At 40.3% G+C, this 14,755-nt stretch overlaps 2 protein-coding genes across 4 annotated transcripts; one reads left to right on the plus strand and one right to left on the minus strand.

The window, feature by feature from the left end:
• Positions 1-765: 765 nt before the first annotated feature.
• On the minus strand, positions 766-14,679 carry Cont (Contactin). 3 transcript variants are annotated; one of them, XM_022805618.2, is made up of 13 exons: positions 14,300-14,679; positions 12,774-13,170; positions 12,371-12,659; positions 11,981-12,170; positions 7,164-7,457; positions 6,313-6,596; positions 5,159-5,462; positions 4,418-4,702; positions 3,944-4,122; positions 3,554-3,827; positions 2,897-3,150; positions 2,365-2,727; positions 766-2,107 (listed from the first exon to the last, which is right to left on the minus strand). In XM_022805618.2, the coding sequence occupies exons 2-13, from the start codon at positions 13,163-13,165 to the stop codon at positions 1,499-1,501; spliced, it is 3,717 nt and encodes a 1,238-aa protein (XP_022661353.1). In that variant the 5' UTR covers positions 13,166-13,170; positions 14,300-14,679; the 3' UTR covers positions 766-1,498. The 3 variants fall into 3 exon arrangements, with proteins under 3 accessions (XP_022661353.1, XP_086842288.1, XP_086842287.1); XM_086986162.1 differs by lacking the exon at positions 14,300-14,679 and adding an exon at positions 14,080-14,250; XM_086986161.1 differs by lacking the exon at positions 14,300-14,679 and adding an exon at positions 13,789-14,058.
• LOC147756338 (uncharacterized) lies at positions 9,007-11,295 on the plus strand. The gene has a single exon (XM_086986164.1). It carries the CDS (start codon positions 9,443-9,445, stop codon positions 10,604-10,606), a length of 1,164 nt encoding a protein of 387 aa, XP_086842290.1. The 5' UTR covers positions 9,007-9,442; the 3' UTR covers positions 10,607-11,295.
• Positions 14,680-14,755: the final 76 nt, after the last annotated feature.

Below are 14,755 nucleotides of genomic sequence, written 5' to 3' on the forward strand. Positions count from 1 at the left end.
ATATATGCATTACTTGTTGCATATTTTGAACTTCTCTAGCATCTATCTTTTATACAAAAACAGGTACCGATACCGTACCATAGCTCGCTTTCACACAGTGGATGGACTGCTAGAGAAAACTCACATTACCAGTTTAATCTGTACTTTCTTTGCTTATCGGAGTGGACTGTTCGTCGATTTCCTCCCACCTGTTTATCTTATTACCTGTTTGACCAGCTGTTGCCAAATCGGAAAGGTCGAAATATTATGCGTCTACAAAAATCTAGTCATAAACGCGGGAATTGATATATGAAGCAATTTCGTATGTATATTACTATCCAGAAGGTCGATGTATATGCATAGATAATCTATTCAAAGAGAAGTCGCTATATAGTATATACGCGGTATTTATGTTGATCCGTAGTATGATTATGTATAACGATGCTTTGTTTCGTTGTTTATATTTACGCACACCTTGAAAAAGCAACAGGATAGTTGCCCATGGCTTAAGTTATATAAATATGGCCATTTTTGTGTTGCATTTCGTTTCTTTAATAAATGGCCTCATTATGGATCGACCTTCATTTATGATTCTCTTCACTGTACATGTTTAAACCATAGCTATTGACTACCAGTCCGTTTTATGTGACCGGCTATTAGAGCCAGAGCCTAATCAATGACAAAGCTTGGTTTGCCCTGATATTTTCTGACTCACTGATATAAGATATTACTTTGATATGACCAACAATTTTTGCCAGTAAATTTCGTTAGTTACGAAGCAAAATAGAGGTTGTATAAAATATAAAAAAGTTTATTTCTGATACATTCTGCTTTTTATTCGCTTTTAATGTAAAGCGAATCTTCCTTACGTAATGCTACTTGTTATATCTTATTAATTTATACATATAATATTAGATGCTACTATCTATCCCTGGTGATAATAGTGAGAGCAAGAAGCGGCAAAGTCGTTAGTACAGTCAATATCGTTACATTATTTTGTGCTGTAACAGTATCAACATTTGTCCCCTAATTATAAAGTTTTCCGCCTGCATTAAACTGTAATTATCAAATTATTACTATTTGCGTCTGAACGCTATTCTTTTCCTATTTCATCGCAAACGTTGAGACTATTTCATTTATTTCGCCGTGATTCTAGAACAGCACTCGGTTTCTCTACTTGATTCATACACATGTTCACATTTTTTCGTCTTTCTGAGGGTGAGTTTCTGTAAGGGTGTGTAGGTATCGTTCTATGCGTGAATTTTTAAATAATAGCTGCCACTCCACGTTTACCGGCTACTTATGTGTCACTCAATTGCACCCTTTCACGCGTTTATATTAAACATTCTCGACTCTCACCATATTTTCTCCGGCATGCATATGTACAACACAATGCTATTACAGCATATTATTAATAGTAGTGTCGAATTAAAGTGATGTTCCCTTTCGGGTTTTTAGTACAGATTACCTCAGAGTTCTCTCACTCGTTCTCGCTCTGACAAGAGACGACAGATGGATCTCACCAGTTGCACAGGAGCTTACCAATAAGTACCACGACCAGGCTAGATGCAAAGCAAGCTGGTATGCATTGTGATGCTGCCGATGTTAATGGCGACTGAACACCTTCTCCGAGCCGGAATTCCCATGGAGGAGACGACATCTTCCCATCTCCACCCAGCGAGTACGCAAGTACTCGCAGCTTGTACACTTTGCCAGGGACGAGACCAGAGACGATGGCATCCAGCTCGGAACTGTGTACATCCAACACGCGTCGGACTTCTTTTGCTTGTGTATAATCCTGATCGGCTTCCCAGTAGCGGACCATATATCCTTGAATCGATTCCTCTTCAATAGATGGTACCACGCCTCGCCACGTGACTTTGACCGAAGTATCACCAATGGCTCGGACCTTAACGGATGTTGGAGGACGTAGTGGAGCAGCCTTCCATGTCTTTTGAATGAAGTACTCAGACTCCGGACCACTGCCGGCATCGTTGTATGCCATAACGGCTACACGATACTCGGTGTTGGGTTGAAGACCGACAATTAGGGCCCAATTGCGTAAGCCCCGATTAAGTAGTACCAAAAAGTCAACCTCGGCATCGGCATCGCTGCGCCAATATTTGATCTGTAAATGATGACGGTGATAAATAAATAGGCATTAACATTCAGAGTAATCATATACATAATGATTGTAACGCAACTTGTTGTAGTAGACGTCCAGCGATAATTCACTCAACATTACTCTCTTTAGTTTGAATTAAAAACCTCAACTCTGTACATGAATCTCAAAACGATAGTGAATACTGATAAGAAATAAAGTTAAAGAGACCAAAGAAATTTAAGTTGTTTTAATGCATCAAAAGGTACTGGTATGCCACTTACTCTGTGCCCAATGAGTCGTCCTCGTATCTTCTCCCTTGTAACATCCAGTGGGGTCCAGGTGACATTAAGCGCGGTTGAGTTATATGCAATTGCATATACACCAGTTGGTTGTACTTGAGGCATAGCTTCGGCCGAGTACACATCGGTCTCAACTGAGAGAGGACCGGCTCCTTTGTAGTTCATCGCTTGCACCATAACAGTATAAGGACGGAAGTAGTTTTCCTCGCCGACGTTCACTACATAAAGCCCGACATTACCATAGTCTTTGAGGTTCCTTTTGTTAAACTCACCCTTTTCGCTTGCCGGTCGCCAGTAGGCAATATACCAGATCTGCGGTGCATTCCAATCCTCGGCATGCAATTGCTGCACACATGACATAAAGAATTTCGAATAACATTTGGTTAGTGAAGTAGGAAACGCACCAGTAATTGTATCGCATCAGTATGTGTTATGTCAAATACTTAAAAGTATTACATTTGAAGTATTAGATCTTTGAGCAGTGATACTACTATGAATGGAAAATTCAGCTCACATCCCAGGTGATGGTAAGTGATCCAGCTTTGCCTCCGCCTCCCCCAACATGGTCAGGATATTTATAGGGTCGGTCCTCCAATGTCGACACAACTGGCGATGGGTCAGAGAACTCGCCGGTTCCCAGATCATTGTAGGCAGCAATGCGAAACTCATATCCACTAAAGGGTGAGAGTGATCCACGAGGCAGCTGATAGGAGCGTCGAAATGTCCGGAATGGCGGTTCCAAGCGAAAGCGGTCTCCTGTTGTATAGTCTAAACGGCATCATCAATAGCAATTCGAAAATTAGTTGGGTAGTAAGAATATACGATATATTATTGCGCAACTGTACAGTTACTCTCTGTCGAACCCAAAAGAAAAGTAGCAAATGGCAGCAAGTTGACTCTGTTAATTTAATTGAGAAGAAGAACAAATTGAGGTAGTCAAAAGACACAAAAGCATAGACGCTATTGTTAGTTTTGCATTTTGCGAAGTACCGGTTACTATTAATTCAATTTTCAGTCCAATACATCAATGCACAAGGAGAAATTTGATTAAAAATTTAGCGATAGCTGTTTCTTGATCTAAATCAACTATAACATCAGCCTCGTACGTTTTCTACAAATAAATATAAACCATAAAACTATATTTTCATATTTCTGATTTACTTCAACTCACTCGCAATAAGCCTCCACGTATGGTTGTGGTTTGTTCTTCCTTCTATAAGATAGCCTTTGAAAGGTCGGCCATTTGTCGATGCATCTGTCCAGGTGATCAAGGCCGAAGTTTCGTTAGCACTTTCAGCCTTAACCGCACCCACTGGGCCAGGCGGGCCAATGACGATCAACTCGCTATGCATTTCCACACGGCCTATAGATGTTTTCGCAGTGCAACGGTAGAATCCAGCTTCCGAAAAGGTCACATTTCGGATCACCAAATTACCGGCACCTACCTGTCTCAGTTCGTGGCAACTTATTAATAAATACTTACGCTCAATTTACTCAACTTTTCACTTTCACTCTATGTATTATCTATTTGAATAATGATGTAGAAATTATGTAAACTTACAATGGAGTATTTGTATTCATGGAGAGGATTCGTCTTCCAGTCGATCTTAAGGTCATTGTGCGCCCATACATACGAAAGGTCAAGCAGTGGAGACACGAGAGCCTCACAAACGAGCACCACTGTATCGTTGACGACTGCACTCAGCCGTGGGGGAGGACTTTGATAGGCGATCGGTGGAGCTATAATTAATTGAAATCATTGCGATGCATTAACGAATTACATTGATTTGCAGAGCACTAAAACGATAAATTATTAAATCTAAACTCTGATGACACCGTCCCAGAATCATTCAAAAGCAAGAGGAAATGAATACAATTAAAACTAGACAGGTGTCTAAACGCAACGACGTTGCCTTGGATTTTGGTATTGGAATCTAAACATGTCATTGCATTGCTTTACAGGCCAAAATTCTAGGTGGCGCTGGGTTCAGCGGCTACAAAAACAGCTAAATGGGTGGATCAGAAACGTACTTACGTAAAACGATCAGTCTGCCAGAGGACCAGTCTTGTCCATAAATGTTCTTTGCAAAACATGTGTAATTGCCTTCATCTTCATGTCTGACCGGATTGATCCGAAGGTAGCCATTTGGCATAACGTGGACTCGACCCCCGCCAAGTGCCCCAATCGAGTAGCCGTCTTTGCGCCATTGGAACTCGGGAAAAGGGGCAGCCTCAGGTCGGCAAGCGATTGTCACGTTACCATCTTCTGCCGCGTACAACTCCGTTTCAAGCGGATATTTGCGAAAATTTGGCGCAAGAGCTGTGGAAGATTGCACGATAAAAAAAAGTATGTGTTTCTCCAAAGATATAACCATTTCGCTAAAATCTAATTAGCTCGAAATCCAGCAAGTAGAGAAACTACAAAAGATAACGGATACAACAGCAACCTGCATTGCAATACACTCAAACGAAGTACCTAATCAGATCCGATGCAAAACTCTAGCAAATTTTAGAGGGAATTAAATTAATAATGCAGAAAGTTATTGAGCGCACTTTTTTGTAAAGATAGTTTCGTCAAATAGGAATGCACAATGATTTGCTAGTAGAACTTCCATTACACAAAGCAATCTCAAGGGTAATAAGAGGTCTCCTAACGGACATCAGAAACTGTTGTTCTATTTAAGATGGCTGTTAACTTAGCTGCTATAATTGCGACGGAATATTTTTTCACACATTTCTAGTCATAGATTTATAACCATACCTATATCTAACTCACCAATGACTTTCAACTGTGCTGCCGAAAAAGTTGTCCCAATCTGATTTCTTGCCATACATTGATACATTCCCTCATCGCCACCGTCCTTTTCCCCTCCTTTGATCACTTGTGGTATGATTAGGACGTTGTCATGGATGACATAGCGGCCGAGACGGTGCAAATTGCTCGTATCGTTTAAAGACCGGCCATTATAGTACCATTCGTAGGAAATATCAGGAATGCCAAATGCTTCACAGTCCCATGTTAGCGAAGCGCCCTCATCGACAATTTGATTCTCAAGGGGAATCGTGAACTCAGGAATTGCCTGCGGAAAATTTGCCCGCATTAACGAATAGGGCTTCAAGGACTCAACAAATTGGCATGTATTAGATTATATCAAAAAATATCATGTGCAATAAGCTCACGTGGAATATCACAATATTAAATAAATGTTTAATAAACCTGTTTTACCAAAAAACAGCCGTGGTGTCTCTATTTCGAATCGCTGGCAATTCTGGCCATTACTTCAAGTAACGAAGTGACTGGCCATAAGAAGAACTAGTTAATTTGAAGCTCGCCTTTTTTTGGTCTAAGTGCTACTTAAGTTGCCCTCCTTGCATTAAAACTTTTCGGTAGCTCTGTTAATTTGAATAATGATCTACGTCATTATCTTCATATTGGCTTTTTTTGTAAGAGATATACGTAGTAAGGGCGCGTGGCAATAGAGAAAACATCCTTATTCTGGTCAAAAAAAAACTCCGATGTCCTGAATATCAAGCAGTGGCGTATGTGACACATAGTTGTTTTGACGAATTAACTAACGGTTGTGATGCATTCTGTAAGATTGAATTTTAGTTGCATAGTTCCATTTGAATTTCGGAATTTTTGTGGGCGGATTAAATTATAATACTATCCTATATATAGTTATTTTCCAAGCCATGAACGATACCAAAACGCAGTTTAGTAATGAACGTACCTTAGTGTCACCACATATTTCCCACAACGACATTCAGCAGCCTTGTCAATACCTTATAATCATATAATCTATGCCTCGAGTCTAATTTGAAGCGGCGTAAGCCGAAGGTCATATATTACATTTAAAATGTAATATATGACCTTTGGCTTTGGACGTATACTAGTTGGATACTTCAAATAACGTAGTGCGCTTTTCTTACCTGGACAGAAAGGTGATGGGACTTTTGAATTGATTGCTGGCTAGTTATAGCGCTACAAATATACTCTCCTTCATCCTCAACACGCGTTTTTGGAACAATCAGTACACGTCCGTGATTTTCAATGCGACTTCCATATGGCAAGTCTCCATTAACCCGGGTCCAGTTGTATTTGGGCACTGGATAGCCATATGCGACACACTCAAGTCTCACTCGATCACCAGCCAACACAGTTTGCGGGAAGCTTTTGGGGAAATTATTCGGAAATAAAAGTTTTTGCCCGCTTGCTGAAGTTTAAAAAAGAGTTGCAAAGATAAATTCATTAGATAAAAATCTTGGATTAAGAAAAAAGAGACTGTGTCCAGACTAGTAGGTCAAACACGCTCCAATGTTATTCACAAGACTTAGTATTTTAATTACATATACTATGCTTTAACGATATAAACTTTTTGGGGTTATTTTATGTTGCGTTGTTTACGCTGTTTCTAAAAAATTTGACACACGATAAGCAGATGTCCTGTAATCTGTGCAAGGGTACATAATGGCTTAGCAGTACTTTAAGTTTAAAAGCAGGGAAAAGGCCATCGAGATACGACCAAGACGAAAAACTTTTTCTATCGCAAGGACTGTAGTGTTTCGCTATTGTGGCGAACAGTGAACTATCTGCTACAATTATCTATTCCCCTAATCCCGTCACAGATATTATACGTATTACAGTATTATGCAGTCAATTGCAAACTCCATAACGCTACTATAGCATACTATATTGTGCATTAAGCAAATATTGAACTAGAAATCCAACGTAACGAAGACCAGCAACAACTATTTTGACTTGCAGTTTAAAAAAAACTTACAGCCAGGTTCAACAATGACGGGGAAGAATGGACCCGTCCGTCCAGTGTCCGAGATGTCACTCTGAACGTTACACGAATAGTTTCCGTTGTCGATTTTCTCAAGGGAACTGAAGTAAAGATGGCCATCATGCGAGACAAACACTCGTTGATCCTCTTCGACAAAATTCGGGAACGAATTTCGCGTCCAGTAATAGTTGACCTTGGGATAGTGTTGAGGTTCATCGCATGCGATTGATTTTCCCCAATACTCTTTGCCCCTATCAATTGTACGTTTCTTGTTAAACTCACCGATATCTGCAATTAATTCGAAAGATAAAGAGATAAGAATATAAAATTAATATATAATAATAATAATATAAAAAAAGGCCAGCCTTGCGAAGCAGTGCCGAGCGGTTGTACTGAACGGAGATTTCACAATGTTTAGTTTAACTGACGCTAAGTTTACTATGTTTTACTGAATCACATCTATAAATTTTATTCTAGCCGATTCCTCATAGTGCGCGAAGCGGCAGTAGTTTAGTTGCTGCATTATTCGCTCATGGCAAAGTAACCTTGTAAATCCCAATGTATAAATGTAATGGGAACACTTGCACCTACGCATTTCATTTGGTATCAATCTCCTCCTCCTTCTTCTACGAAGCGTTCTTATATGCAATGAGAACTTAAGTATAATATATAGATAAACAGACTAAGGTGCCGTTCTTATTCAGGGTTTGCCAACAAATGCATTATATTAATGCAACTACCGATCTCACCTATTTTCGCCGATAATAGCTTAGCTAAAATATAGTTTTCCTGTTCAAACTATAATGACAAACGACTTTAGAAAGAGCAAAGCAGGGTAATTAACAAGCAGATTCTAAATAATTCCCTGCCGTGCTACCGGCACTGCAGCTGACTCAAGAACGATATCAGTGCAAGAGGCTGAGATATTTCAGTTATTGCAAACAAAATGCATCAATAAATCTTTATTTATATATATATATGTTTATATAAACACTTCCTTGAAACTAACCTTTACCTTTTTTACGAATCGAGGGTTTAGGAGGGAATAGGAGCGCACAATTTTACAAACATGAAGCATCTACTGACAAAATAGACAGAATTGATTTCACAACACAATTGAAGTCACTAATGAAGAAGAGGTTGGCATTCGAGATCAACTCAGTAGTTACCACAACACAGAGCATATATATAAGCAATTGTTTGAATGCATTTATTGGGACAGTATGTTTAAGAGAACCATGCTCCTATGTGCTTCCGCTATAAATAAGCCACACAGTCGGTCCCATTGTTGTAATTATGCAAACGGTTTAGTTTAGCCTAAAATTTAACAACTACTGCTTCCATCGAATAATGAGAAGAGGTCCTGCGAAGTGTTTACCCATGTTCTGAAACATATATACAACATACAGTCAGTTTTGCCTAGGGAAAATATAGCACAAGACAATGTGCTTAACAGTCATGCTTCATAGGACTATTTTGTTTAAAACAAATACCGTCTGTTCTAGTTCTATTGCTTATATTTGCAATCCTCTCAGTAGGAAGTATGATCCCATGTAAAACTGCCAAAGTCTATCAAAGGCGACCTTTAAACATCAACCAACTCTCCACCACATATCCAAATCCCATTGCACTCCCCGTTGACAGTTATCAAGTTGCTGGCTTCTAATGGCAAAAGGTTTCCTCGGTACACGATCAGCAAGCGCCAATTATCCGCCTTGTCGCCCCGTTCACTACCAAGCAAGTCCGAGAATACTCCACTCTATTTACCCTCACCCTTTATCTGTCTGTTTCCTTAAATGCAGCGGCCATTTTCGTTACACCGGACTGCTGTTCTTTTTGCCTCGCACTATCTTACCATGGCTATTAGTGAGCGAGACAACAAGTCCAAGCGGCGAAACAGTCAACTTTACCATATGCCACTTGGCAGTGCCGGTCGTTTGACATCAAGTGCAAACGAGTCAACAAATAGCCGACTTTAGCCGTTGCTGCTGTTATCGCAGCCCTCGCGACAATCGCGTTTACAGCGGGCGCGTGAAGGTCTTACAGCTAGTTGGCTTTCTCTGGTGTCAATGTTGTTGATATCGGCGCCTGCTGCAGCTGTTGCAGCTGGTAGCTATGCCGTCATCCGCTTACCATTCCTTCGCTCCTGGAGTTCGTCATATTGAGCCAAACAAGGCCAAGCTGGTTTTTAAGCTTGTCTTGACGTTCTCGCCGGAATCCTTTCGGCTAAGTCCGATTTCTATTGAGAAGGGGAAGTACGTATTAGCTGCAAGATGAGCTCGCCGAAATACATTGCCACGCCGGTCACGACATCGGCGTTAATAACAGCAGCAACAACGGCAGCAGGACCGCCGAACTACGGTAGTTTGGCTCTCACCGATTCTTTTTCGGGGATACACTCTCTTGATCTCAGCACTGAAAATCTGGTTGGATGCGAAGCTCGAAGTGTGCTACAGATGATTAAGAGTGCTGTGACTGTTGTGTTTCTCATCGCCGTACTCGTCATTGCGCTAGTTCTTGTCATGAGCATCAGTCAGCAGCCATCACTGGAAAATGTACAGGATGTGGTTCTGTTTCTAAGACATGGCGAACGTCAACCGCTCGTTCCTATACCAGAGTTAGGATCTTATGAGCTTGGCAAACTTACTCCGCAGGGTCAAAAGGAAGTTGCGACTCTGGGTACTCATCTGCTGCAAACTTATGCTCCTTTTATAGATTTAGTGGCCCGCGGTCGTGTAGTAGCGGCTAATGAGCAACGATGTATTCGCACTGCTGAACTGATCATGGAGATACTGGATCTGCAATATACGTCAAATATCATGCCGTACATGGAGATCAAACCGATGGATCCGAACTATAGCGAATTTGTTGAACGTGAAAAAACATTTGCGGCGTCCATACCCAGCTGCATGAAACAGGTGGCCACGACCATAATTCAACAGTTGAATATTACATTGCCAGAAGAATTTAAATTGCTATATGGCATCCTCATTGCAGATAGTTTAGATTCGGTTCGTGAGCTGGGTTTGTCCCTGCCTTTCGGCTTGGCCAATCTCGAATGTTTGCCCGACGGGCAATTCCTCGGCCCTGAAATCTATGATGCACTGACCGAGTTTGCCACCGCTACGTTCAGCAAGCCGATATTTCGTACATTTCTTGACGAAATTCGACTGCTTCGCCATAGTCCTGAGCCGTCGCTGACCACATTTTCGTTTTCTGATATTCATATATCAGGCCTTCTCTCTCTGATCGACAGTTCGAAGAAGATAGCAAGACCCGGTTTCGGGGCTCACTTCGCCATACATTTCCGCGGAGATAACATCGACATTTATTACTCGCCGAGTTTTGACCAATCACCAAACAAGTGGCTGGTGAACGTAAACGCAGACGAGATATTTGACCGCATTGAAAAAGCTATTGCCGAGAAACCTAAATAGCTAATCCGACTTTATCAGTATACTAAACCATGTTTACTATAATATAATTCCAGTTTACACATTAACTATATATCGTATGGAGTAAATCAATACTTCGGTGACAAAGGGCGACGTACCTAAGGTGCATCTCTTTGAGTGGGCTCCCATAATAGCCGTAACTGACAAGCATACTACCACGCTGGCTAAAATTTCAGCATTAAAAAAAAAATTAAGAAAACCCGCCTGAAATTAACAATCAGGAAAATAAGCTGCCAGGGAAATAAGCAATTGAGGGAAATAATAAAAGTTGTTAGATGCTCATATGGTTTCATAGGTCTGGTGGAAAAATGCCAGATAAGCTCAGCAAGACTTCTTTCTTGCTTTCTTTGATGCTAGAAACTAAAAAGAGGTAATCCTATGAACTTGTTCATATAGAAACAACGGCTAAATGTGCTAAATTAAAATATAAACATGAAGAGAAAATTAAAAAATACTCCGATCATAGATTTCGATACATATAAGAATAAGACTTAGGGAGCCTTTTTTTGTTAACGTTAAGATAAAACCAACACATTAGTAAGTCCACTTCGATGGCGGAAATGGCGTCGACTCTGATAAAGACAATTAAGACTTGTTGTGCCTGAATATACTTGGATTCTTTTACCTTATTAATAAAGAATTGTATGATAAAACGAATGTGGCTAAATCGACGTCTGCACTTCGTTTTGAATTCTAGCTCACTCTCTTCTTCACGACTCATGCTCAATTCTATAAAGTTGTGTTTCTGATAAAAAATTAGTTGTTTAGTAGGTAGAAATTATATATAAAGAATAACAGACGCACACGCTCAGTGATCAAGTAAAATAGTCAAAGGCTGATGTTCTTTAAAAATATTTAAGGAGCACCTTAGGGACCCTAAGTCTCCGAACAAGTTCAAAGGTTTACAATTCCAATACTGACTTCTATTTCTTCTCGATATTTTCTTTTCACTATTTCCATTTTGTTTTGTTTTTACGATGTGACACACGTAATAATGATATGAGATTCCCATATCGTCATATCAGAGGATATGCTCTCTGATCTGCAGCTTTATACAGGCTATGCTGGATCTAGCTAGACTAAAACTATCAACGTTCCCTCCGTTCCTAAATTCGCTTACTTCTACGTGGTAAATACGACGCTAATACAGTATTTTATTAGTGGATCAGTTTTGAGCATAGAAAACCAAAACTGTAGGAATAAAAGTTAGACTCGATACGCTAGTTTTAACAAAGGGTAACGGTTCTTTGGCCTCTCAATACAGGTCGCTTGTAATTTCACTTTTAGAGAGATTTGAGAATGCATCCATATAGCATACTGCCAATTATTTAGACACAATGGGTTAGAAGAACTTACATCCAAAGCCAAGAGTGACGGTGCGCGATTTTATTCTTCCGAACTTGTTTTCCGCCATGCAGTGATATTTCCCACGATCGATATTTGGCTCTGGGTGTGACACAATAAGAGTTCCATCGGTCTGAGTATACCGATCAGTCGATAAGGGATCGATCTCAGTTGCGACAAGATCATCACCCTCGAACGATTCCTGCTTGCATAAAACATGTATGACAATATCATGAACAAAACAATGTCACAGAGCCTATTTTTTCGAAACTGCAATTAAGTGGTGATCATCTATTGGTTAGTGATTGTTTATTTATCTATTCAGAAACAACTCGAAACGACATGATTAGCCCTATTTGTAAAGAAACATCTACTCGAATAAGTTTAAACTTTAATACATACCCGGTACCATTTGTATGTAGGAGCTGGATATCCTGAGGCGACACAGCGTAAAGAAACATGGTCTACCTGTGACCGACCGCTCTGATCGAAAATTACATCGACTGGATCAAGAGTAAAATAAGGACCACGAGGAATTCGTTCTGAATCCAACTCAGTTACCCCGTAATCAATCGTTCTTTCCTGTAAGATGATCTGGTGCAAATTCTCTTTGAATATTTCACAAATCAGCGCCAGAGGATCCGAAGGAGAGGCTCTCTCCAAACCCCACCGATGGTTAAATTGTGAGTAGCTGTTAAGATCATAAACAAAACGGCCTGTAAGAATGATGCAAGTCGCCTGTACACATTGCTTAATCAATCAATTTAGAAACAAGTTATTTATTTCGATACCTAGAGAGACTCACTTGTATGCAGCGTAGTTCCAAATTAAATTCCCTGAATCAGGTAGCCACAAGTTGTCAATGTTTGAAAAGTATGTTCCATCTCCGTCCCAAGACCACGCGCCGTTGAGTTCGTAGCCGGATGTCCACCAGCGCCTATGCTGTGGGTCGTTAGCCCGGAGCCATCTTACAATGAACTGGTGCTCTTCGTACGAATTGACACTGACCAAACGAGCATTATAAGTTTGGCACAGCTCTCGTGCATCATCGCGGAGTTTCGGCGGTGAGCGAAAGAATTTGTAACACGATTCAGAGAATTCTTGCCATCCGCGCGGGCACTCCTGAGCGATCGATAACAATGGACGCTGTAGTAATACTGCGCTCCAGAAAGCGGATAACCGCCAATCAAACCACATTTTAACTGTAAGGAAACGTGTAGACGTTTAAACCCTGCCGGTACTGTTCTATCATAAATAAAAGTCGTCTTTCTAAAAATACAGGAATCTACCGCCTCCTGATGAAAGTAATACTTGCGATTCATCACGTAATAGCGACACGTAATATAGCATGCACTAAGCGCCTTTATGTAAAATAAGCCTTCCAGAATTGTATACCGAGTATTTCGATCGAAGTAGAGACCCTCTGTACGACCGTTCTCATGTACATGTCTTAAGACTTCTCATCCTTTAACAATGACTCATGGCAACATGAGCTGGGGAATTATTAAAGTTTAGACGAAATGCACTATTGCTTTTGCTATATATATATATATATATATATGTGTGTATGGCATATTATCTTATACCATATATTTTTTATTTCTTTTCTCACAGTGCTATTATATCCTCTAACCTAAACAATTATTACAGTGTCACGAGTGATAGCACCAAAAATTATTGACACTTTCCTAACTATACAGCTTCCGTCCACCCATAAAACTATTAATATATATATAACACCCATATAACAGATTAATGCAACCGATCGCTGGGCCACTGCTAAGATTCACTTGGTGCTGGAACTATTTGTATAACTTTACCATGATGGGGAACAACTTCTTCTTGTTGTTTCACATTGGTGCGCGCACTAATCTATGATACTACACGATCAATTATTAAACAACTCAACACATTACACTGTGAGCACCACAAACCGACTCCTAAAAAGTCGAGGAAGTATTTCAGCTACCCTAATTTCTCCTAACTATTACATCTATGAATATTGAATAAGGAGCTTTCATGGAAGGCTATAATCCGTAATCATCTTAACAACACAAATCGACGGTTAAAAACGACGATATACGCGAACTAGTCTAGTAGCATCATCGGACCTTTTCATGACACTCGCCGGAATAATGTGGCGTTAGTTGATTCGTTGCTAAGAGACCAACGTCAAAACTTTATTCAACAAAGATCTCTCTCACACGCACATTGACTAGGGCTAGATAAATACAGTACGGCGCGTTGACAATTAACAAATATAGACCAAATACAACCTGCCCTTACGGGAGCGATGAAATTTCATTCAACACATTACTGAAATGAACCCACCTCTCTAAGTGTTTGTTAGCTTAATTTAGCTAGCTCATGACACATTTGCATTCGATGTCTGCTTTCTGGGCTTACAACTTTTAGGAGGAAAAGTCAAAGAAAGCCTTTGCTGTTTGAAATTCGATAGGAACTCCTCCTTCTGTTGTAGGGCTTCGTGCATTTATTCTATAGAGAATGTACTTCTGCGACAGTGCTACCGTGCCTCTTTGGCAAAAAGACGGGCATTCCTTTAACGTAACGTCAGATTCGGCAGAAGCTGCCCGCCGTCGTCCGGAAACTGGTAAAACAAGTTTAATATTTTTATTCAGTTTTCTATCAGTCATCTGAAATAATTCAATTTGGCATACTCGAACGAGTTAGTTCCAAACTGTGTTAACAGAGCTCACATGGAGCACGCAGCCAGCCTATCCTCCGACGAAAGTCGATTATGTGGAGGGGGCATATACGAGCTCGAAT

This window comes from Varroa destructor, unplaced genomic scaffold (assembly GCF_002443255.2).
Source record: "Varroa destructor unplaced genomic scaffold, Vdes_3.0 BEIS01000004.1, whole genome shotgun sequence".
NCBI classification, from domain to species: Eukaryota; Metazoa; Arthropoda; class Arachnida; order Mesostigmata; family Varroidae; genus Varroa; species Varroa destructor.

Coding starts and splice junctions, on each gene's coding strand:
- Cont (XM_022805618.2), bottom strand. CDS start 13,165: ATGTGGTTTGATTGGCGGTTATCCGCTTTCTGGAGCGCAGTATTACTA. Junction 6,597..7,163: donor CGTCATTGTTGAACCTGGCT/GTAAGTTTTTTT, acceptor TTTAAACTTCAG/CAAGCGGGCAAAAACTTTTA. Junction 3,828..3,943: donor ATGAATACAAATACTCCATT/GTAAGTTTACAT, acceptor GAACTGAGACAG/GTAGGTGCCGGTAATTTGGT.
- LOC147756338 (XM_086986164.1), top strand. CDS start 9,443: ATGAGCTCGCCGAAATACATTGCCACGCCGGTCACGACATCGGCGTTA.